The 23963-nt window shown below is 38.8% G+C and overlaps 1 protein-coding gene across 3 annotated transcripts in view; it reads left to right on the forward strand.

The window, feature by feature from the left end:
- The first annotated feature begins 232 nt into the window (after positions 1-232).
- LOC128264885 (mucin-5AC) overlaps positions 233-23963 on the forward strand; it is a 28108-nt gene continuing 4377 nt past the window's right edge. The window contains exons 1-6 of one of the 3 annotated variants that reach the window (XM_053000590.1): positions 233-365; positions 760-915; positions 20435-20564; positions 22447-22561; positions 23512-23672; positions 23747-23886. In XM_053000590.1, coding sequence (XP_052856550.1) covers positions 835-915; positions 20435-20564; positions 22447-22561; positions 23512-23672; positions 23747-23886 — 627 coding nt within the window. In that variant the 5' untranslated portion in view covers positions 233-365; positions 760-834. Of the gene's footprint in view, positions 447-759; positions 916-20434; positions 20565-22446; positions 22562-23511; positions 23673-23746; positions 23887-23963 lie in introns of all 3 variants that reach the window. The other 2 variants (XM_053000591.1, XM_053000592.1) reach the window with 2 other exon arrangements.

A 23963-nucleotide genomic window follows, 5' to 3' on the forward strand; every position in this document is an offset into this window, starting at 1 on the left:
CTGGTGCGAGTTTTGGGCAAGTGTCCTTGAGCATTTTGTGCCAAATGCACAGGCAAAAGAGGGGGGTTGGGGGCATGGGGGCATGGTCGTAGGTGGCAAAAAAAAAGGGCAGTGGGGGAGGGGGCATACTAGAAGCAAAGCTTAGCACACACTTCATGCTCCAAGCGAGCCACAGTCACGTACATTTTATAAACTTCATTCGCTTCGCCCCAACTCGTGTTCGCTCGGCAGGGAGCCAAATTCGCCGCAGAGCTTTCGCCCTCGCCTTTCGTCTTTAGCCATTCGCTATTCGCCGTGGCAGGACATTAAAAAGGAACTGTTTCGCCGTCGAGCAGTCAGAACAATTCGTGCTACGCGCGCGTTCGGTTCGTTGTGATTTTGGGGCTCCTGAAAAGGCTCTCCCTCTGTCTGGTTTTCTCTCTCTCTGTATTTCATATCCTGCGAGCGTAGGTGTCTGCGTGTGTGTGTGTTTCTGTGTGTGTGTATGTGTGTGTGTGTGTGCGTGTGAGAGTCCTTGTGCTAGTGGAAGTAAACAAGTCGCCGCGTAGCCGGCAAAATGTTTTATTCCTTGTTATTGTCGCGTGGACAGACCAAAAATATTTTTTAAGTGGGGTAGAGGGGGGCAGGTAGAAATAAGGGAAGGCTGACAGGGGGAGATGGGGGTGTGTGTGTGTGTTCAAAGGACCTCAACAATAAAATCCTTTCGTGCCGATGCGTTAATGAACAACCGTCAAGATAATTGTTCCTTTTTTTTTATAGTGAGCGCCAAAAATTGAGAACATCCACACAAGTATAAAAAGACCAAGACAAAAATCAATTAAAAATTATTAAGAAATGCTGCGACCCCGCTGCCTGCTGCCCTTTTTGGGACTTTGCCTGCTAATCGGCCTCGGAATGCGATGCGATGCTAGAGCGGTAAGTAAAGGATTTTTACTCATCCAAACTACCCAAAACTCCCGAACTTAATATATGACCCCTCAATATCGAAACCAAAGTAAATAATTTATTATTTGTATTTTTAAAACTCTCTTATAAAATAAATGTTTAACTTTATTGCTTAAGTGAGACACTTTTAATCACAACATAATTATAATATTCTAAAATTGACTTCAATATGTATTTATTCTGTTAATTGTATTTCGTCTCCAACAAGTCCTTTATAATTTTCTACAATTTACTTCAGGCTCATTAAAACAACAATTCCTATAAGCATAAATGTCTCGGGGCCATGCCATTTAAATCTATATAACTTTACAATGCAAAAACAACCATTAGCCACACAAGTACATTTAAAAATGCCCGCAGCCATACAACAACTTAATGTTTGTTTAATTATTCCATAACTTTTGTAAGTGATACCTAGGCACCCCTAGAAAGAATAAATGGTAATAAATTGCTGAATAATTACAGGCCAATCGATGGCATAAATGTCAGAAGCTATTTTTAATGTCTCTTTAGAAACTTCTCATCCAGATCTCAAACTGCTAAATTCATGAGACGAAACCCCCGCATTTTACCGCTCCCATTGGGGTCAGCTCAGAAATTTCCAGACCAAATTGCGGTTAGTTGGATATCGAAAATCATTTGAACGAAATGAAATCCCCCGGAAAAGTCTCGACGTGGGAAAGCCGAAAAGGGGTTGGGGGCGGCTAAAATAATTTAGGGTCTCTGTTTTAAGGAGAAGGGAATTTCGGAGGAAAATATAGTTGAGAGTTGTCTGACCATCGCTTGGCCCAAAATTTATATGCGCAAAAGTTACGATTCTGCTGCTCGAGAGTAAATCAAAAATGTGAAACTCTTTGGTTAGCCAGCAAAAACTTTTCTTTTATTTCTGTGTGTTGCTGTTGTCGTTGATGTTGCTGCTGTTGTTGCTGTTGCTGCTGCTGGTACACTTGATGCTGTTGCTGTTGTCGCCGTCTCCTCAGCAGTTGATTTTGGCAGCGTTCTTGTTTTGGTCTTGTGCCCAGTTTATCCATTCGACCCCATCTTTTCCCCTTTCCCCTCCATCTCATCTTGTACATAGAAATAAAATATGGGTAGTATTTTATTGGTTAAAATAAAAGAATGATCTATAAATGTGTTATATTATTTTAAGATTTTTAATTTTAATAGGACTTCTAAAAATTAAATAGTACACTATGATAATTTAGTTCAATTGTAGCTCAAAGTTGTATTTTATCAAAGAATTTTAAATACGCTTAAGTACTTTACCCCACAATTTTAAAAATAAATGAAGGCCAATAGCCTAAAAAATCCTTTTTCCCTTTAAAAATAAATACAAATAGATTCATTTTGCTAATTTGTTATAATAAGCCTCTATCTTGAAGTAAAAATCTGTAATTGATTATTTTTTTTTTGAGCTGTGTAATTTTCTTTTTTCTTTTCGAGCAAGTTGTCCTGTTTCGAACTGTCCACCCGCCCGTAAGCGCTGCGAAATGAATAATTTCAGGGAATTTACTACACAATTTTATTCATATAAATCACAAATTAAATAAGTTTTTACGAGGTTGTTCAGCGGTTGCAGCCCACTACAGAACTTGTTTGTGTTCTCATTCTCGACGTTTGTTTGTTTGTTTGTTGGGTCTGGTTTGGGTTTGGGTTTGGTTTGGTATGGGTTGGTCTGGGCTATTTGGCCCCTTCCACTTGGCCAGCAAAGACGGATGGTGATGGAGGGGTTTGGGCTGAAGCTTGGGGTCTGGGCCATGGCTGGCAGCCCCCGCTCGCTCGCTCACTCGCTTTTATGCCATTTGCCCTTTTTTATGGCTGTGTAATTTTTTTGTTGGCCTTTTTATTTATGCTTATTATCGTGATTGCTATTGCTAGGTCGGAAAAACACCAACTGAAATACCCAGAGCAAAAGCAAAAGCAACCGCAGCTACAACGGCGCCAAGCTCTATAGGAAAGAAAGTTTAGCCTCGAATTCCCTTGCAGTGCGACCAGTCATACGGTTTCCATATAAAAGAGTGATCTGATTTGAAAGCAACTTTGGAGAGACTAGCATTGATAGTACTCGATTTGATTTTCAATAACATTTGATGGGTTTAGAACAAGTACTCATGGTAAATATATATGATTTGTATATGAACATTAAGGTGGTCCAAAAAACAACCGAACTCTCACCAGTGAATATTGTAGTTTTTGATGCTCAAAAAATGCATTCGAAAACCAAAAAAAAATTATTTTAAGGTCTAGTTGCGCATTGGTCTCAAAGTTTCCGTAAAAATTACTCATTCGACTCGTAAGCCAGCTCGATTTTTGTGAAAATCAATCTTTCTCCCATTTCTAACAATCTAAACCTATTGATCTTGCTTTAATAACAATTGAGCCAGGCCCATCATGCCTAAACCTATTGATCTTGCTTAAATAACACATTTATTGGTTGAAAAGGTGAATTTAACCTTGATAAAAATACATTTTTTGATCAAAGGCAACAGTACGTATGAGTGATGAACTTTAAAGTCATTGCGCAGACCCTGAAACCAATTTTTAAAACATTTTTTTTTTTGGGTACACCTTAAGAAAGGAAGACCTTAAAATATCCATTCAAATCTGGACCACCCAAATGAACATATGCAAAACATGAACAATACATAATTCTAGTAATTAGACATTCCTCAAAAGGGTGTTTATGATAAATGTATTAATCAAAGCCACTAGAGCGCATTTAAAAAAAAAAAAGCTATTGCACTCTATAAGGTCATTTATATGCAACAAAGGATACTTGGCTCAATTTAGTTTTTTATGGGGGCCAGCCACAGTAATTTGTTGGGAAAAAAAACAGGTGAGCAAAGCGAGAACAAGTGAAACGGCAATGGCAATGGCAACACTTGAATTTACATTTCACATTCGTTGCGACGAACTAATTACGATGGCAGATGAACACATTCTGGGATTATCCCCGCTTATTGCGTTAAGCTGCTCAAAGGGAAAGCGGAATTTTAACGAGTCTGCCATGAGACTAATTTATAGTATGTTATGTGGAAATGAAAAAAATAATTACTCGAAATGGGGTCAGTGGGGTGATGATTTGATTGGGCATACAATACACTTTGTACATCGTATTAAATGGCAGCAATCTTATACGCAAATTTTGGGCTGCGGCAAATCCAGTTTGGCAGCCTGGATTTGCGATATATCCGAATATTTTCTCAATCATTTATCACTTCTAGAGTAACAGACACGAATTGCTCTTGCTTTGGTTTCCCCATCTTGTTGGCCCTTTTTCGGTGAGGAAATTCAGGGGGGTGGGTTTTAGGTGGGAAAGTGGGAAAATCCCTTGGCCTGGGCCTTAATTTACATACGAAGGCTTGAGGAAGCTTCATGCAGATGCATTAATAATGTAACATTAGCCGGGCGGGGGAAAAAGCTCAGGGAAGGAAGACAAACAATGCGGAACGCCTTAAACGTTTGCCTGGATGACACGAGATGATCCCAAATTCAGTCCCAGAACACTGAGAAAATAACTTTAAATATGGAAGAACAATTTTAAAGATATATTATAGTGTGTGTTAACTTGAACCTTGTCAACCAATTTGTTAAAAGAGACTTGTTCGGGTGAACTAATGAAGACTCTATTAAAAATAGTACTTTTACTATTATTTAACCAATAATGAATAGTATGGTAAGTTAAACAATCAATTAAAACTAAATTTGAGTAATTTTATATTTATTTGCATATAAAAAGGTCTTAGGGCTTAAAGTTAGGTATAAAAGCTTTACCTATTTTATTAAAGAAACATATCACACCGAAATTCAGTGTATTAATAATATTATTACTATTATTTAACCTTCCATATTGGTTAAATAATAGTAATAAAAGCAATAGTATTTTGAATGAAACAAACAATTAAAAGTTGAATTATAGTAATTAAAAACTGATTTGCAAATAAAAAAGGTTTTACCAATTGTATTTAAGTAGTTTATTATTCGAAAAAAATAAAAAATAGCTTTTAAAATTTGTGAAATAAAAATAAAAAAAAAGCGTTCTTAAAAAAAATGTCTTACAGGGCTCTACAAAACACAACAGGTTGGGGTAAAGTTTAAACTAGGGCTATTTGGCAAGTTTTTTTGCAGTGCAGCCTTATCCTTTTGACAAAGTTCTAGGCCGATTCCATTCCGTTTCATTCCGCTCTTATTCATGGCATTCACGTGCGCCTGACACGAGATTCACGAGACGTGAAAGCAATTTACGATGTGGCCGCCGCAACAATGAGCAATTAATCATGCCACGGCCACAAAGTGGAGCCTGGAGTTGCCCCCGCCCCGGTTTCACTTTCTCCGCCACCAAGAGCACCAGCCACCCAGAGCACCACCCACTCAAGGACGCGACTGGCGAGCGGCGAAGGCCGCCAGTAGACACAGAAGGAAGCGCCAAAGCGAGACGAGAAGCAAAAAAGAATTGGGAAATACAAAAAACTCACGACCTTGTGCTGCATTTACCTACCACCCACCGGCCCAATCCGGCCTTGCTGGCGCCCAACTATTTCGCACATCAAATCATAATTTATGGATGGCAATCAAAATGAGCCTGGCTCCCTTTTCTTTTCTTCTTGAATTTTTTTGTATTTTTACTTTTCGGTTATTTGCGATGATGGTTTTTGGTTTGGTGCGAAAAAGTTGCGCAGTCGCCCACATAATTATCGGTTTGATTTATGGCAGCATTTTCGCAGCCAATTACTTCGCACCCGCTGAAAAAAAAAATGGGAGGGAGTGGGTGGTAGCAAAGGAAATGGGAAAGCAGAAAATGCGAGAGCGGAAACGGAAGCGGATATCACATTGGAATGCGGTAAAAATGAACCGCTGAGTGACCGCACAGCGGGTCCAACCTTGGCCACTTTCCCCATACAAATCATGGGTAATATTCCCTCAAAAAAAAAACATAGCCTTCAAGTCAATCAAATAATGCGGAGAAAGTCATTATTTAATGAGTTGCGCATGGCTCTATTCTCTATATAAATACTGGACGTTATTGAATAAAAACATTATTTAAAGTTGGGCTTCCTCTGACTTATTGTACTTTAGTGTCACAAACCAGAGAAATGTAATACAGCAGCACATTAACAAAGTTGGCGCCCAACGAACCAACTGGCAAACGAACAAACGAACAAACGGACAAATGCAAAAAAAGGACAAATGGACAAAGGGACAAACAGAGTGACAGATAGACAGTCGGATAAACAGATGGACCATCAAATAGCTGACATATACGTATATATATTCCCCGGGCAAGGACAATGGGGACAATGGGCAACCAGGTCAACTGGGGCACAAAAGGTAAAGGAGCGAAGGCAGCTGGCAGCCCAAAAAACTCCACTGAAGCTGATGGCTTAAGTGGGAAATTCTGGTTAAACTTGATTGCCATGGAAATCCCAGGGTGAGTGAGAACATGAGTGAGCACTCTGGCCTCGTTGAATTTTAATATTCAACGAATATGTGTGGCGGAGGGGGGAAAAAAACAACAAAATGCCCCACGATGACGTGTTAATTTTGCTTAATTTATGAAATTATCAGCGTTCTGGGACAGAGTTTTCAACACACACGACAACTCAATGTGCGAGGGCCGGAATGTATGGGATTTTCCTTTGGTTCTTTGGCAAGGGAATCTTTAGAATAATTACTTTATCTTCGGCTCACCACGACTATTGAAAAGTTGAAAAGTGTTTGCCTTCAGCTTCATCAGCTGATTGCCGTCAGCTTCAAAGCCAAGACAAACTTTTCGACGCAATGCAAAATGGGAAAATGCTTCAGATAGTTGAGATATGTTGACAAATCGTTTAGGCCAATTTGCGAGTTGTGTTGTAAATCTCAAAAAAGTCTTAAATTTTTAAAATACTTGTAAATATATTAGTATACTAACATATATATTCATGCGGATGCAGAGGAGACAAAGCTACAAACTTTACGAGACAATAGGAGTTACCTTTCTGCAAATCTAACAGATTATGTTTTTTTAAATTGTGGGATCATATCTACCACGCCGCAGATTAAAAAGTATTTTAATCTGACGTCAAAGGTTGATTATTTACCATAATTTTTGAACCATTTTCTGGAAAAAATTTAAAAGGGTTCAAACAAAAATGAAACCAAGTTTCGAAATTAAAACATCAAAAAACATTAATCATTAAAGGGTATACAGCTTAGAATGCTAATGCTCTCAAATGTATGGCCTCTAAATAACTGAAAAAAGGCACATAACATATGTAAATTGCATTTCCAATCAAACGTCAGTCGAATTTGTATAAATTAAGTATTTCTTGGCCGCTGGCCTTTTGTTGGTCCCTTGGCCACCGAGTGATTAACCCGATTAGAAATACCGACCATCGGGCATCGAAGTTCGGAATTTGAAGCTCGGAGTTGGGAATTCGTCATACGCCATTCGCCATTAGCCATTCGCAATGCGGAATGCATTGGCATCGGTGTGGAGCGGCAATGTTTGTGCTGCTCTGTGGTCAGTTGTGCAATCCTCGAATGTTGACAAACGTAATTAAGAAATTGTTAGGCCAGGCAAAGGTGGGCGGGGGGAGGGTGGGTTTGTGGAGGTTACGCAAATGTTTGCCTGCCGCAATGGATTCCCCATAGATATTAGATGCTTGCTCTTCTCGACCGTGTGACTGTGTGTCGATGTGTTTGGCCAGGACACAGGTTAACGAGGATAAACAATATACATATTTGCACTGCGGTTCCAACGACATGAGCGTGAAATTCGTGAGATTGCTTCGAACATAAATTGTATCTGGGAATTGGTAGACAAAAATATACTGAGAATTTATTGCATAGACTTACGAATAAGTCTTATTTTAGAAAATTAGATCGGGACCACTTTAAAAATAAAAACTTTAAAGATTAAGATGTTAAACGTAAGGTAAAACACATAACCATTTGGAGGTATATAGTCCTTTAAGATTCTAAAAAATATATTATTTGATTTTTCTATTTGTTTTTTTTTTTTTTTTTTTGTTAAATTAAGAAAGCATAAAATAAAAAAAAAAAAAATACCTAATACAGATATTAATAAAATTTAGCAATCACCATAATCTCTAAAGGTTTATCTATATTTGATTCCCCATAATTCATTTCACAGCTTGTCAAATAAAGTGTTTTCTTTTTGTAAAAGAATTTTGAAATTTCATTTTATTGCCTTTTAAAATATATAACATTAACAATAAATTAATACCATTTTACTACTAATATAGCTATTTGTAGTACAGCGATTTTAAATAGAGTGTGAAAGTTAATAAAGCTCCTCAGGAATCTGGACATTAGTTCTATCTTTCATTGCTGTGAAATACCTGTAGCTTAGTTACACAATTTTTGCCTTAACTTTAAGCTATGTTTTTGGCATTCTTTCGAGGGATTCCCTGCTTTATTCTTGCATTTTTTTTCAAAGGGCGGGCGAATGTTATTGAGTTGAAAATGTGCAAGTAATGAAGCAATTGGCACGTGGATCTCTACCAGCTCCCCGCGTTTTTTTCTAAGCCCCTCCACTTTTGCACAACCCCTTCATAGTTCATAGCCACCCCCTCCATTTATTCGTTGCACGGTCCATTGTCTTTTGTTCGGCATTCGCGTGGTAATCAACTCGATTGCCACCACGCCCCCGTTCCCGCCCTCCCTTTTCCCCAAACGCCCTTTGACCCCGTTTAGTGGGTGTGGGAGTGTGGGTGTGTGGGGGGGTTTTGTCCTTCGCTGGATGCGGGCAAAGTGCAATCTTCATCCTCGCTGACGAGGGGACAAAAGCCCCCCCGCTTTTGCCCCTTTTCCACTCTGACTGGCTTATGCCCCTTTTGTTTGGGCCACTGCACGCCTCGTTATGCACAAACAAAGCGTTTTCGCTTCCATTTAGCAGCAAATTAGAAGCTGGCGCTTTGAGGTCCTGCCACGTCTGGAAAAAAAAAAATTACCGAGGACTTAAACGTGGGCAAAGCAGCTGAGACAGGTGGGCTTTTGTCACACGTACATTTGCAAAAAGCCTTGCAAAAAACCGAGCAGAGCTGAAAAACTGCCAACAAGATTACATTACGAATTAATTAACAGTAAATAAAAGTGCTGAGTGAGCGAGTGTGTGTTTTTAATCACCAAAACGCAGACAGAAAGCCCCCAAAGGGCAGCAGGATATATGTATATGCATATATTTACATCAAGAGTAGGATTAATTTGGGGAAATTTGGTCTTGGCCAAAAATTTGACCCAAGCATATATTAATGTGTTGGGCATTATGATAGTGACACTGGGAAAAGTCAGGAAAAATAGGAACAGCGAATTGATTATGAAAAACTATCTAAATACAGAGATATACAAAAGTGATCTTTCTATATTTTAACAGTCGTTAATTATCGTAATTTTCATTAATTTTCAATTTTAAAAACCAAATTATTCTTAATCTATTTACAGTTTTGTAGTTAAAAGTAAAATAAACTTAGCTTAAGCTTTTTAAGAAAGCATAATAATAAAAATTAAATAATATTAATATTTAAACAATGTACAGCAAATTGATAGAGATTGATTATCAATTTAAACAGTTATTAATTATCATAGTTTTAATTATTATAAAACTCTAAAAAAAAAAGAAGCCCTACCTTAGTTCACAGTAAAATAAACTTAAGCCTTCAAAAATTTAAGGAAGCTTAATAATGATATGAAATAATAGTAAATGAATTTTTAATTATACAAGGCCATTATTTTATAAGTATCGCAAAACCTTGAACGCAATCTATGGGAACATTTTGGGCCTTATCCCCGATGTTCGCATCAACATAATCGCAATTGACAAGGACGATAATGAGGACGATAATGATGATGAGTCTGCAGTTGTTTGTGTATAATGGGCAGGAGATAGAATGCCACCCCCTTTCATCGGCCCATCTGGGGTCCTTGTTGTTGAAACATTATCGTTCACTTGGGCATCATTGATAACAAATGCTGGCCCATTAATCGGGGCACTTTCACATTTTGCCGGCGAGCTGCCTGATTAAGCCCAACAACACATGGGCCGCACACCACATGGGCATCTAATGTGTGTTAAACTTTTTTATGCCTTCAGGCCTTGTTTAATAATTGAACAATAAAGAACGAACGGCATTAAGTAATTTGTGTCGGTTAAGTCATAAAACTCACACATCCACATCCGCACACTCACACTCACACTAACACACACACACACACACACACACACACACACACACATTGCCATGCATATATGCACATAAAGCCGATACACACACTCATGCACGCATAAATTGTTAATTCAGTGCTCAAGTTAAATGAGTCGTTGGCATGAAAATTTCAAGTTTATTGCAGCCGAGCTGGTGTGCCCAATAAATTTTGGCTTGCGTGCCTGAGCATTGAAATCGGGTAGTCCGCTTTCGCCACCCACAAAACAGGAGCGCAGGCAAGGGGGTACACAAATTAAGCCGCCTTTTCAACAAATATTTATTCTCATCTATACAAATTATTAAGCCATTTAAATTGCAAAACATACCTGAACATTATATTTAGCATTGCTTAACAACATTTTTTTATAATAATTTTTTTTGTCTTTCTAGTTTCACAAACTAAATAATAATTGTTACATCTTAGTAAATAAACCTTACTTAAAATATATACTGAGCAACTGATAAAATTAAAATCTTACCAACATTTTTTGATAGTTTTTTTTACAAAGTAAATTTTTTCTCACATTTTAACCAACTAAACAAAAAAGCTTGTTTTCAATATAACAAAAAGTAATAAGAGCATATTAAATAAATTGACTGCGAATTTAAAACAATAAAAAAGTGTGTGCTTTTGAATAATTTCCAATCGATTATTTTAATTTTCCCCAAGACATTTTCGTTCCCATTGCTTTAAGCTCCCAGAACGAAAATCTGTGTATGCCTCTGCCTCACCAGCCTTAAAATAAATCCCCTTCCCAACAGGATGAACCATTGATTCATGTTAATTAAATGTGACAAAAGTTTGGAAACTTTTCCCAGGCGACTTTCTGCCTTTCGGCCTTCGCTTTTGTCCTCCGCTGCACATTTTCATTTCGGCCGTGTTGCGGTTGCTTTATGGCCAGGCCACCCTGTACCCTGTATCCCAACTTATCCTGCATAATGTGCGACATTTTCGATTGCGATCATCTGGCCAAAATGTTGCGGACCAAAAGTTTCTGCGCTTTTAATTAGAAATCGAAGCGAATCCGCAAGCTGTCCAAGTTTTATCTAGGCCATGATATTGGATTCCACCAAAGAAGCTGGCGCTGAGGGGCTGAAAGGGGGCGTGGCACGGTTGCATCACCTATTCCCTGCAGGGATTTGGGATTTGGTGCGGAAGGACTTAGTTTCCTTGGAGCAGGCAAAAGTTTATGCAACGATTTGCCAACTTTGAAGGTGGTGGTCGAAAAGGGGGCACGGGACTCGGGATTATCAGCACTTTTTTTTCGGGAGGCAGGCTGCTAAATCTCCCGCAATCAACTTTTCATCGAAAACTTTATGATATCGATGGACTGGAGTCGCCAACAGCACTAACTTAACCAGAGATTACTTTTCACCCGCTTCTGGACAGGTTTTCATACACTGCGCGAGAAAGTGTCTACTATTTATAATTCCTAGATCTATATCTGTAAAATATTTAGAAAAAAAAACTACCAGTATTTTTTGCTGATATTTTGTAAATCTCTTCTGCAATATTTTGCAGTGCAAAAATGATTTTTATAAAATTCATGGGATTACCAAAGGCAAAGAAAAAAGCAATAAGATAGCAAACGCTTTATTTAAATGTTGTCCGTTAGCTGTTTCAATAATTAAACGCTTTGCATTATTCAGTGCTGATGTTTGATATTTATTTATGCCGCCTTAAATTTAAGCTGCTTGCTGTGCCAGCACATTTTCTAAATTGAACAGATGCCAATCCGGGAGTATAGTACAAAAAGCCAGGGTCTGTGCCCCGTCATCCAATGACAATCTGCTGCTCCCTGGGCAAAATAGGATGGAGGCGATGAAAAAGGATAATGCTGCGTAAAGCTTCCCAGAAACTCCTTGCAAACTTGCCTTGCACTTGCACCTCCATTTCGCATTTAGCCACCCTGCCTCCGACTGCCTGGGATTTCATTTTCGCTAATCAATTTGCATAGCTGCAGCAGCAGGAGGAGTGTGAGTCCTGGTCCTCCCGCCTGGCAATCATCTTTAGCCATCCCCTGGTTAGTACTTTCTTGTACTTTCTTGTACTTTCTTCACAGGAACCCAGCAACTGGCAGCCTTTCTTGTCCGTTAAGCGTTGTCCGTTGTCCGTTGTTCGTACTCCGTTGTCCGTTGTCCGTTGTCCGCCGCTCTGTTTCAATTTCAATTAGAAACTTTAACTGCTTCAGCTGGGCTTCCCCAGCGGATTCTCTTCAGCTTAGTTTAGTTCACTGCAGTCAAGTTGGCTGCACTGCAAGAAATTGTCAATTTTAATTGATTTAGGTAAGTATGAAATGGTTTTTATGAAGCAATTAAGATAATTAAGTCAAAATACTAATAATTAAATTTGGGTTTTACCTATATAGGAACTCTTAATTATGTGTGAATTTATTTGATGGGAAACTAAATACACTGCTGGAAATTTGAGGATAACCTAAATTCAATTTATTTGTTCAATTTATTTTATTTATTTTAATAGCTTATTTTAAAGCACTTAAGAGCAGAGTTTTTTTGGTTAACTGAGTAATTGTATAGGACTTAAATTGATTTACTTCCCACAGCAGTTAAGTGCACATTTTTTTATTATGCGAATAATTGTGCAGGAATTAATGTAAACTGAAATTGGTTTTATTTGATTTGGGTTTTTCCATATAATCTTCTTTGGCTTGATTGCAGGAATAACAGTAAGGGGCACCTGTCAACGAATTTCGTTGGAATTCGCTGCCATTTCCTTGCCTTTTTTCGCTGAGAAATTTAATTTCTTTTCAGCTGCCATTCGGAACGTCTTGGCAATGAGAATTGCAACACCATCACCCCTCTTCCCCCTTTTTTAGCTGCATAAAATCTCTTAAGCTGGTTGCAAAAATACAAGCGGTGGAAAATTCACACACTCACACACACAGACACACACAAATACATAGAGAAGCAAGTGACTGTGAATCCGTGTGGCAGGATGAGCTTGGATGTGTTCGGGTCCTGGGGTGCGGCAATGAGTTGACTTAAGTGCGCATAATTCACATTGGCTCGAAAGTAGCGCAAGGATTAGGCGATGCACAACAAATTACGATGTTATCCTTGGGGCTGCACCCAGAACACATGCCGTTGTCCATGTCCTTCTCGCCATCTAATTGGCGGCCCCATTTGCCCCATTAACCCATGAAGCGCACAAAATCATCTTATTTTGAAGCTGCAAACATTTTCTTAAGTGCTTTTTGGCATTGCAAAATAGTGTCGAATAAAATTTCGTTGAAAAATCATCGCATTTTAAAGGTAATGAATTTTCTTAAAGGTTTATTGAGGCATCTTGATTTAGTATTATTAAGAAATATACATTTTGTGCATTTCTTGAAAAATTTGCAAGGAAATACTTTATTTTAAATTTTCTATATAATTAATCCAGATTAATTTGTTTTCTTTTCTAAATTATGGTAGCAAATTAATAAAAAAAAATATTATATAATATAAATGTAGGTTTTAAATTTTATATAACAGCTGGTTGTTTTTTAAATCTTCATATACATATAACCTTTAAATACTTGCATTTGCTGCATCCTAACTTGTCTTCTATCAAGATTTAAGCTCTCGAGAATTCTGCATCTTTTATCGAGATGTCCCCATTGCAGCATTTTCCCCATTTTCTCCACTTGTCTCACCTCGCTGATTGACTGGCCAGATTGCAATTTCCCTCCATATCTCGCCCCCGCTTAATCCCCTTAAGCCCTCGTGTCACGCACTCATCTGCAGAATGACTGAATGACTGGCTGACTGAATGACTGAAAGACTGTCTGACTGATGGATTGACTGGCTGAATGGCTGACACTGTGACAAACTGACAAAACGACTTGCCAGCAGTGCAGTGCAGGTTGTCTTCAATTTTAATAAATTTTCCGTGCATGTAAGCAAGCGCGACAGTTGACAGCTGCAGCTTCGTTTCCCGTTCTTCTTTCTTCTTTCCCCCTTCCCCATTTTCCTTTGTATAGTAGTGGGTGGTGTGTTATCCTTCGTCCTTGTCCATTGTTAACTTTCCAGGGGGTGTAGGTTTGTGGGTGGGTAAAAAAGGCTTTGTTGCCGCTGTTTTTGGCACAGTCTGTTACAATTACATGTCCCACTGTCTGTCTTAGGGGGTGGAAATGGGTGGAAATGGCGGAAAATGGGTGGCGGATGGGTGCAAAATGGCAGGAATGGCAGGATGGGTGGTGACCTGCCAAGGACATTGCAGCGGCAATGTGACATCACGATATATTTTATACAAGGCGACGGGTCACGCTCTCGTTTCATTTATTTCTGTGCATATTTTTCTTTCTTTTCCACCCAGCGTCATCGTTATTTATACAACCTATGGCCCCACTTTTCTAAACCACCTGTCGTCGGTGGGGTGAAATTCCAGGTGGCGTGGGGTGGAGTGGGTGGCTGTGGGTGCCTAGCTGGCTGCACAATTGCCACTTGACGCACATCGAGGATGCTCGAACGCAGCATCGACAAATTGAGCAGCTAACGGAGGAGCCACTCCAACACGAGCTGCAGCTTTTCGATGGTCCCGTCATCCGTTTTCATTTTCAATTGCACAGAAAAACATGCGACAAATATAATGAGCTAGACTTTCGGCAATTGGATTTCATTAAATTAAATTGCAGTATAAAAAAGGTTCTTAGTCCCTAAGCAGTATAATGATCATAATCTTTAAAAACTTTATTGAAATTCAAAGTCTAGAAAAGAAAATGGTTCCGTGCAATGCATTTTTCAAAATATTACCCAAAACAAAGCATTTGCAATTTCTTCGTTATCTTTCCATAATTTTTTCCTGTGTACCATAACCTCTGCTATACTGCTTATTTTTGATTGCCAATCGAGGCAGGTCTGAACATTCCACCTTGCCTGCCATCGCTCATACGCACCGTGGGCAGAAATTATTGCCATAAAAGTACATAATGCCTGGTCGCCCCACTCCGTGGCTCCAGACGCTTCATTAGCATAATGGCCAACCTTATGGGGTGTAAATCATCAGAAACATAAGCTCCCAAGCAGAGGTGAGCGAAAAATGGCAGCAGGAGCAGCAACAGCTCCGAACGCAGAGGAAATACAAAACTCAAAAATCACATTGCTAATTCATAAATAAGCCGCTCGACTTGCCAGCTTTTGTGGCACAATTTCAGCTAAATAAAAAAAAACATGAAGTCAGGTGGTATAAAGTATATGCCAATATATCAAAAGGATTGCTAATGCACACTCAAACACACAGACACACACCCATCAAGCGCCATCGGGCGTATTTGATTTTTAAACGCGCCCCATTTTGCGGCTGCCACATTAGCATACATCTGCATATATGTGTATATATACATAGGTATGTATGTAAATGGATATAGTCGCTGTGCTGGGACAAGATACTTATGATTCACGCACGACTCGGGCCAAGATTGGAGCCACTTGAAGGTGCCGCAGGCGCTGATTGTGTTGACACCCCGGGCCAAAGTGCCGCCCCCAATCCGCATCGTCATCCTCATACCCATCCTCATCATCCTTGGCTCCATTATAATCGCTCGAGTACTTGGTAAAAAGCCAATAAAGGAGAGCAAAATGAAAATATTTCCCTTTGAGCTGACTGACGGCGAAGGTGAACTAAGTTTGGCGAACATAGAATGGAGAATGGGGCATGTTAACGTTATCAAAAGAGATAAATCAACTCACATTATGCATTCACAATTTGTTTCGGATCTGAGCTGAGGTAGTATGCAAATAATACAGTTTTAACTGATGGCTAAGAGCGCATGGTAACTACGGAAAAATGTCCGACTCTGAAGGGGAAAAGGAAGAAAATGAAGCTTGAATACCAATTCTTAGGATAATAAACGTGTTAAAGACCTTAAAGCTCTAAAAAAAATTGGGATTGTGCAGCATTTCTGAGTTGTTCAAATGTTGTCTAAGTGAAAGCTTATAATTTCCGATGGTGATTTAACAAATTGATATTTTACAGCTCTTGAATATCTACTTCAAAATGTAATCAATTAAATGAATTAAATGCATTGCATTTGGAGTATATATTATATATCTACTTTTAAAATGTAGTGCTTTTAATCAAGAGCTGTAAAATATCTATATATATATGTATATATGCATGTTAATTACCATCAGAAATGATAGGGAGATTATAAAGAAGGGTATTTTAATAATTGTTCAACTTACTCACTACCTTCTCTCCAAAGAAAAAGCTTTATATGCGACGCTTTTAAAAGTTTAAGTACTTTTGCCATGCTAATATGCGTTCTCAAAATATGCATGCCTAACTGCAAGTTCTTAAAACATCCTTTTAAAGTACTTTAAAAGTTTGTGATCTCATTAAATCCTTTTGCTAAATGTTTGGTTTCAAGCGCTTAGCACTTAATTTCTTCTCTGCTCAAAAGTACCATAAAATAAAAACCCCGCTGTTCACCATGATTAAAAGGTGCAAACCGAGCACTTTTTCAGAGAAATCCACACGGCAAATTGCGCTGTGTCTGGGGAAAAAGGCAGGGGATGCAATGTCCTAGCTAGTTACCCGCTCTACTATATGCTTCACTTTCATAAAATGCAAATGCAAATACAAAAATTATACAAACACAAAGAAGTCTTTTGCAGCGCTTTGTGATTTCACTTATTCTTTTGTTTAATTTGTACTCGGCTCCGCCCGCGCTTCCACGGGATGTCTTCATCATAATTACAAACAAAGCATAACTAGGGGAAAAACAGCAGACAAACAACAGCAGCAGCAACAGCAGACAAACAACAGCAGCAGCAACAGCAGCAACATTGCCATGAACAACAGCAACATCAGCAGGAGGCGTTGCAAAAGAAGTAGCAAACGCGGAATTGTTTGCACAGCAAGTTGCTGCGGAGTCTCCAAAAAGAACAAGAAAAGCTTAAAAAAGCAACAAAAAAATAAGGAAAAAAATATAAAAGTCAACAAACGGTGGCAACAGAACATCTGCTGCAGTTCCAGTTTACAGTTCTACAGCTTTAGTCCTTGCTAAAACTCATAAATTGTTTTCTTTAATTTTGAACCATTCTCAAGTGTCAACTGCCCCCAATATAAATAATTGCCGCATGCTGCACTTTCTGTAGCTTCAGCATTTCCATCTGATAAGTATGTTCGATTCTAACGACATTGGTTTTATAATGCTTTAAGATGATTATGCTGCACTTTTTTCCCTATTACTTCTGCAAAAATAACCGATATTGTTGCTAAATTGCGGTTCTTATTAGTGTGAAAGCAGCTTATGTTGCAGCTCCATTTTGTGATGCAAATATTATGCACTGACAAAACTGATTCACAAATGGTCTTCTTAAATATCTCTCTAGAAAACATTACATCATTTTACCAAATGTATGGCCACTGACACTTAAATAACATATTTCTTGAATTTTAAAATTTGTTTTTATAACAAAGGCGGTATTATTTCTTATTTCAAAGGTTTTACTTTGTTAAAACAAAGGCTAACATTTCCCATAGCCACTGCCTATAGCTAAAATTTAAGGAGATAAAATATTTAATCAGGTTGTGGCCCAGGGATTAGAAAGTCCACCCAGTAGAAATTAGATCCAGGTTCGATTCTTACTTGGGAAAATAATATTTTATTTTTTTTTGTAAGCCTACTGCATTATAGCTCAGTATTTCTTTTTCTTATATGGCGACTTGGCTCTAATTAATCATCTTCCCTTTTTCCATTCGAAGTTGACTTTAATGGGGAATTTTCGTAAATTCAAGAAATTGTCTTTAAAACTCACGTGCGATTTTAAACATCCAGGGGTAATTTTTGTTTGAGTGTTGCATTGACTAATGGGGCATCTGATTTTCCAGTTATGTTAGGGATTTAGTAACATAATAATGCCGGTAGTACAGTCCTTATATCGCTGATGTAGCAACTCTCCAAAGTAAATTTGATGATGCACAATTATTGATCAATTATTCCAATGTACCATACACATTATCAATTATTTCTTTTTTTATCAAGCAGTCGATTCAAATGATTTGCAAGTTAATAACTGAATAATTACATCCACAGCCATTTTCATTGCATAATTAATGATTCCAGCGCAAACACGCTCACACGGACATATGTGGAAATGCGCTAGTTGCCACTGTGAGTTGAAATTGAATAATTCGTGGCCACCCTCGAAAATCTGTAGCAACTGCCCATCAAGATATTAACAGCCATAAAAACACGGCCATAAATGTATTTGTGTATGCATAATTATAACTGCAATTGCGGTGGGTAAATTAAATTGGTATTTTGTTCGCGAGCAAAGTCTTTGGACGATAAAAAGAAGGAATTACTCTTGTGGATATTAAAACAAAGTTAATCGACTGATAAGTGGCTTATTCAGCGCTAAGTGTTGCCTTCTCTTCCGTGGGTACATAAAAATATAGATATGTATAGCCATCGCCGCTTTTATTCCATTTCTTTGTTGAAGGTATTTTTTTGCGCTGAGGAGATGAAAGTTCTCCCCTTGGTTCTAGCCGCATCACAATGGCAAAGAAGTTGCTTTTTGCCTTTTTGAATTTTTCAATTAAAGGTTAATTAAGTTAATGAAATGCCTGCCGCACCCCGCATATATACGATGCGATTTTTTTTTCCGCCCCAGATCGGAAACAGGGAAACCCAGGGAGCTGAGAAAGTTGAAATACAATTTCTTAATTTATGACCAGCATTCCTTTTGGCTCGTCTTAATTTCACTGGATTTTCACTAAAAGCTCTGCCGCAAAAATTTTCCCATCAAAAAGTTGCTAAGCAATATTCACAAAACAAATTTAATTAGTTTACAAAAAAAATACGTATATTTAGGTACGTTTACGATGAACACAAAGTTAAGTTGGGTAGAAAAATTAAGAAAAGGTAGGAGCAAAATTCAGTTGTCAGAAAAGCTTTTAATTGAAGAGGCTACCAAGAATCCCAATCAACTGGCATTTTTATACGACTGAAAAGGGATACGGGAAGTGTTCTAATTATGCAAATGTTGATTTATCCCTTTTAAAGCTTCGAATTTCGCAGATTTCACATTTCAAAGAGTTTCTTGTTTCACAAGCTTAAATACAGCGTTTTTATTATTGAAGATACATTTTGTTTTTTCCTTGGAATAAAACTTTGATTTCATTAAAAAAAAAACAAAAACAAAAAATTGTTTTTGCCTTAAAACTAAGTTGGTCAACTTTATGCTTAACCTAAATCTGTGTGATATTGTATTTACACATGATAATAACCCGCGTGTCTTTTGTAAAACCATGCTTCTTTAATACCGGGACTCGAACCCGGACCGGCGGTACTGAGATGTTAGAAAACGGGGAGCAGACACCTTACTCACTCCGCTACCGCCGGCGGCGAGTTGACAGCTTTTAAAGGATCTACTTGAGCCTCACCTACTTTGTTTTTCGCAAGGAAGACTGCTATGTACAATTCCCAATTTCTTTTTTGATTTTTCCCCTGTCTGTTATCGATATACGTTTAGAGTTGTTCAGGCGACAGGGTTGCCGTGCACCTTCTATACAAGACACAACCCGGAAATCACCTATTTAAATTTCCGTTTGACAAGAGTGTTTTTGTGTGTTAAAACCACCTTCCCTAGCGCTGCCCGTCTTTATGCGAATACTATGGCATAAGTATATATATTTTGCGCCGGGTATTTATGCAACGCCGTCCCCGGGCCTCTGCTCCTAATTAGTTAATGTGGCAGAGCGAGGCCTGCCTGTCACTCCACGATGGAAATGGAAATGGAGAATGGGCATGAAGATGGCGAGCTGAGTACCCAAGTTGGTTCCCCTGGCGTTGGTACCTCGGTCTCAGCACGCGGCATGCTACAAAGAACATTTTTGGAATCTCTCGAGGAGTGAGGAGGCGTAGCATCCTGCTTTGTGGCAGCTGTTGCGACCAACCCCGCTTTGGTCCCCTTGGCACAGTTTTGCCCTAATGAAATATATGGGGACAGGCTTCAAAGCAGATTTTACATCCGAGAAAAAAACCCCCCACCTATTCCCCTACCCCACTACCACTGTGTTGTGTGTGTTGTATGTATTTTTAATGTCGTAGAGTTTTACCTACCAGCCCAGCAAAAATCTCCATCTCCATCTCCATCCACACCACCCACCCACAGCCCGCTTTGGGCATTAAAATGTAAACGCTTTACGGGCCACGCGGTGTATGCTTAATGCATAACGTATACGCACTGTGCGCCGCTCGCATACAAATAAACCCAAATGAACTCTTTTTCACGTTTTGTTGTTTTTTGTTTTCTGTTTTCTGTTTTCACAGGTAAACGTGAGCAATACCTGGACGATGCCGCAGGAGGGTCTGAACGTCTTCTATCGCTTCTTCCGCGATCGCATATCCTGGTTTGAGGCCGATGCCGTTTGCCAATTTCATCACGCCAATCTGGTTACGGGTAAGCCAACATCCACCTGAAAATTTAAAGTCGAGGTCGAAGTAGAAGTAGAAAGCCGCAAAAAAGAGAAAAAAAAAAACAGAAGACGAGGCGAACGAAGTAAAAATGCAAATGAGCCTAGGACCAAAAGGACCAACCCGGGAATAGGACATTATTACAAATGTCCGGCCAACGAACGAGACTGTCACCTAGCAACGAACGAATGCATCTAGGACTCTTAAAAAGGGAATAGAAGGCAGGGCACTGGGTGCAAAAGACAGATGCCAAAGGGACGTTGCCATTGTGGTTCGCAAATGAATGAAATGACAGCAAAGTGACGCAGCCACAGTCGAGTCTTTTATGTGGCCGGACCCCAAAAGCAAAAGCTTTGCCGTAGAATCAACCTCTGCCCTGCATTTTCCAGCCAAGCACCACCAAACACCCCACCCCCCCCTACACCACAGTTTACCGCATTGCTTTTGCTTTCCATTTATATTCCGGGGGGAATTCTAAGCCAACCTCATAATACAATAAATCCTCCTGACAAATGCTGTCGCTGCAGTGCAAAAAGGGGTTCCAAGGGGCTCCCTGGTACCAGGTTGAGATTGGGGTCACAGTGGCCAGATAAAGATGGCCAACGGTTCGGTTCGGTGCATCTAAATCACAATCACCCGGTCGCTCAAATGACCCAAAACAACCGACTCAATAGTGTGCCAGAAAGTTGCCAATATATCTGCCTTCAACAAAAGTTTCCACTGTGATCTTTACTGGGGGGAAATAAAAGTCAGGCAGAGTAAATTTATTCATTTGAATAATAAAGCATTTGTATCCAGGCAAAAGGCTTAGAACAAAGCGGGATTTTGTCCATCAACCGCAGGAGATTTAAAATCAAATTAATGTTGGCAACACTTAAAATTCTAATATATATTTTGTATATAAAACAAAACATATTCAACACAAAGTTTTTTGGATTTGTGTGTCAATATTGAGTTGATTTTTTTAACAAAAGTTCACACTGTGATCTTTACTAAGGAGGAAGTAAAAGTCAAGCAAAGTAAATTTATAAATTGTTGTTGGTTTTAGCGATCTTGTATTTTGTATACATAAATCAAAGTGAAAAACTCGAGGTCATAGTTGGTTATAAAAATTTATAACACAACATTTTTCAATTCGATTTTTGTGTAAATTTATAAATTTAATTAATAAAGCATTTTAACAAAGCGAGATTTTCAAGATCAGCAGCTGATTATTAAAGTTCAAAATACTATTTTTCGAGATGAGTTTAAATCAAATTTAAGTTAGCAAAACATAAATTTCTAGTACATTTCTTAAATATGAAACAACGTTTTCGTATGTTAATATTAAGCTAGCAGCTATGCCTATAGGGTCAAGGGTTGATTTGTTGACATTGAAAAAGAATTTTTTTTTTGGCTTGGCACCATATGCAAATGTGACAGAATGGGTAACACAAACAAAAGCTAAATAACAATTGCAAACAGGAACGAAAACGGAAAACAGACACTAGAACAAGAACGAGAGCGGCAAAAATGGAAACAAAAATAATTTTCAACATCGTTTTGTTAACAATTTGTGTTGTCACTAGAGGGTTACATCGAGCTGATGGCTTCCCACTGCAGAAACTCAAAAAAAAAAAAAAAAAAAAAACCCCAATAGAAACAAAAAGTTAAAATAATAAAAAAAAACATAGGGGACGAAAAAGAAAACAACAATATACGAGGCGATTTTAATAGAAATACTCTGTGTAGAACAAATAAAAACCATTTGTAGTCTCGTTTTCATTTGAACTATTCTCTCTGCTCTTCCTTCCTTTTTGCTCGTTTTTTTACACCCTTTTTTTCCCAAATATCCTGTGTGTGTGTGAGTGTCGACGATGTCCTTACAGTTGACAACAGTTTTCAATTCGATGCAACGCGCGACCTGCTGAGGGAATTGGATGTGAACGACATCGTTTGGATTGGTCTCATGCGACCGCAGAACTCGGATCGTTTTATGTGGTCGTAAGTACAACAATAGCAAACGGGCACATCAACATCAACACCAGCAACAAAAGCAGCCCATATAGTCGGGCGGGGATACGGATACAGGGATACAAAAACAGAAACAGAAACAGATACAGATACATGTACGCAATAGAGGATACAGAATACAGGACACTGGGATGCAGCCAAACGGGATTGTATGACAATTGTCCTGTTGGGGCCGACATGTGTATAGTGGTCCTCCATTTGTGTATAGATATAGACCGGAGTGGGGGCAGCCCCAACTAGAAATGCGAAAAACACACATGACACACTAAGTGAAACCAAGAAGACTAACTAATAAAATAATATTGGACTGGCCGCACGATATCGGTTTTCAATGTTGAAATTACAAAAAAACTAAATACAAAACAATCTAATTAAAACCAAGAAGGGTAGATAATAAAATAACAATGAAAAGGCTGCAGCGCTTTACTGAGTTCTATATTTAGAATTCCTTGAAGTTAGCCTTGAATTTTTGGTTAAACGTAAATGTAACAGGCGCATTATGCACATAGAATGCAAGTGGTTAGTGGCGCAACGCGTTAGTTGGTTGCGACCTGGGCGAGAAAGGCCCGAGTTCGACTCCTGTTTGAAAGCATTTCTTTTTATTCTATGTACATTTGTTTTTACTTTTGCCAGAATTTTTTACTTAGAAACCAGGTTGGCATTACTTTATTAGTTTTTTTTATTTTTAATTTTTTTTTTTACATTTTTGTGTAATTTTTAGGGCTTGTATAAAAGTGCATAAAAAAACTAAATATTTGTTTTCTAAATAAGATTAAATAAGAAGTTTAAGTGAAAGAAATATGGGAATTTTTGTATATATTTAGGTGCAGAGGTCCATATGAAAACATAAACAAAAACCAAACACAAACAATTCCTTTTGCAATTTGAATCCATCATATATTTGTATTGGGGGTGCTTAGGAACTCTCGTCCTTTGGTGGCGGATACTGGATACTGGGCGGAATCGCTGCCCCTCATGGACGCTCCGCTCTGCGCCGTAATCGATCCCATCCGGGACTACCGCTGGCACGCCCTGCGATGCGGCGGACCCGAGACCGCCTCCTTCCTCTGCGAAATGCCAGGTAAGGCTCGATTTCTGGGCGGGATTGCAGGTTCCAGTTAACTGATCTGCTGCCCCTGCTCCACCACCGTTTAGTGCCCAGCTGGGCGGATGCCTGCATTCTGAAGGACATGCCCAACCTGACCATGCAGTACATGGCGGACACGGCCAGCATCGAGCTGATCCGCAATTGCCAGGAGGAGGGACTCCTGCGACACACCTGCAAGGGCAAGGAGGTAAGTTGTGAGCACACAGCCGTAATCATTTATAAAATATAATGTCAACACTTTCACATAAAAGACAATTCAAAAAT

This window comes from Drosophila gunungcola, unplaced genomic scaffold (genome assembly GCF_025200985.1).
Source record: "Drosophila gunungcola strain Sukarami unplaced genomic scaffold, Dgunungcola_SK_2 000084F, whole genome shotgun sequence".
NCBI lineage: Eukaryota > Metazoa > Arthropoda > Insecta > Diptera > Drosophilidae > Drosophila > Drosophila gunungcola.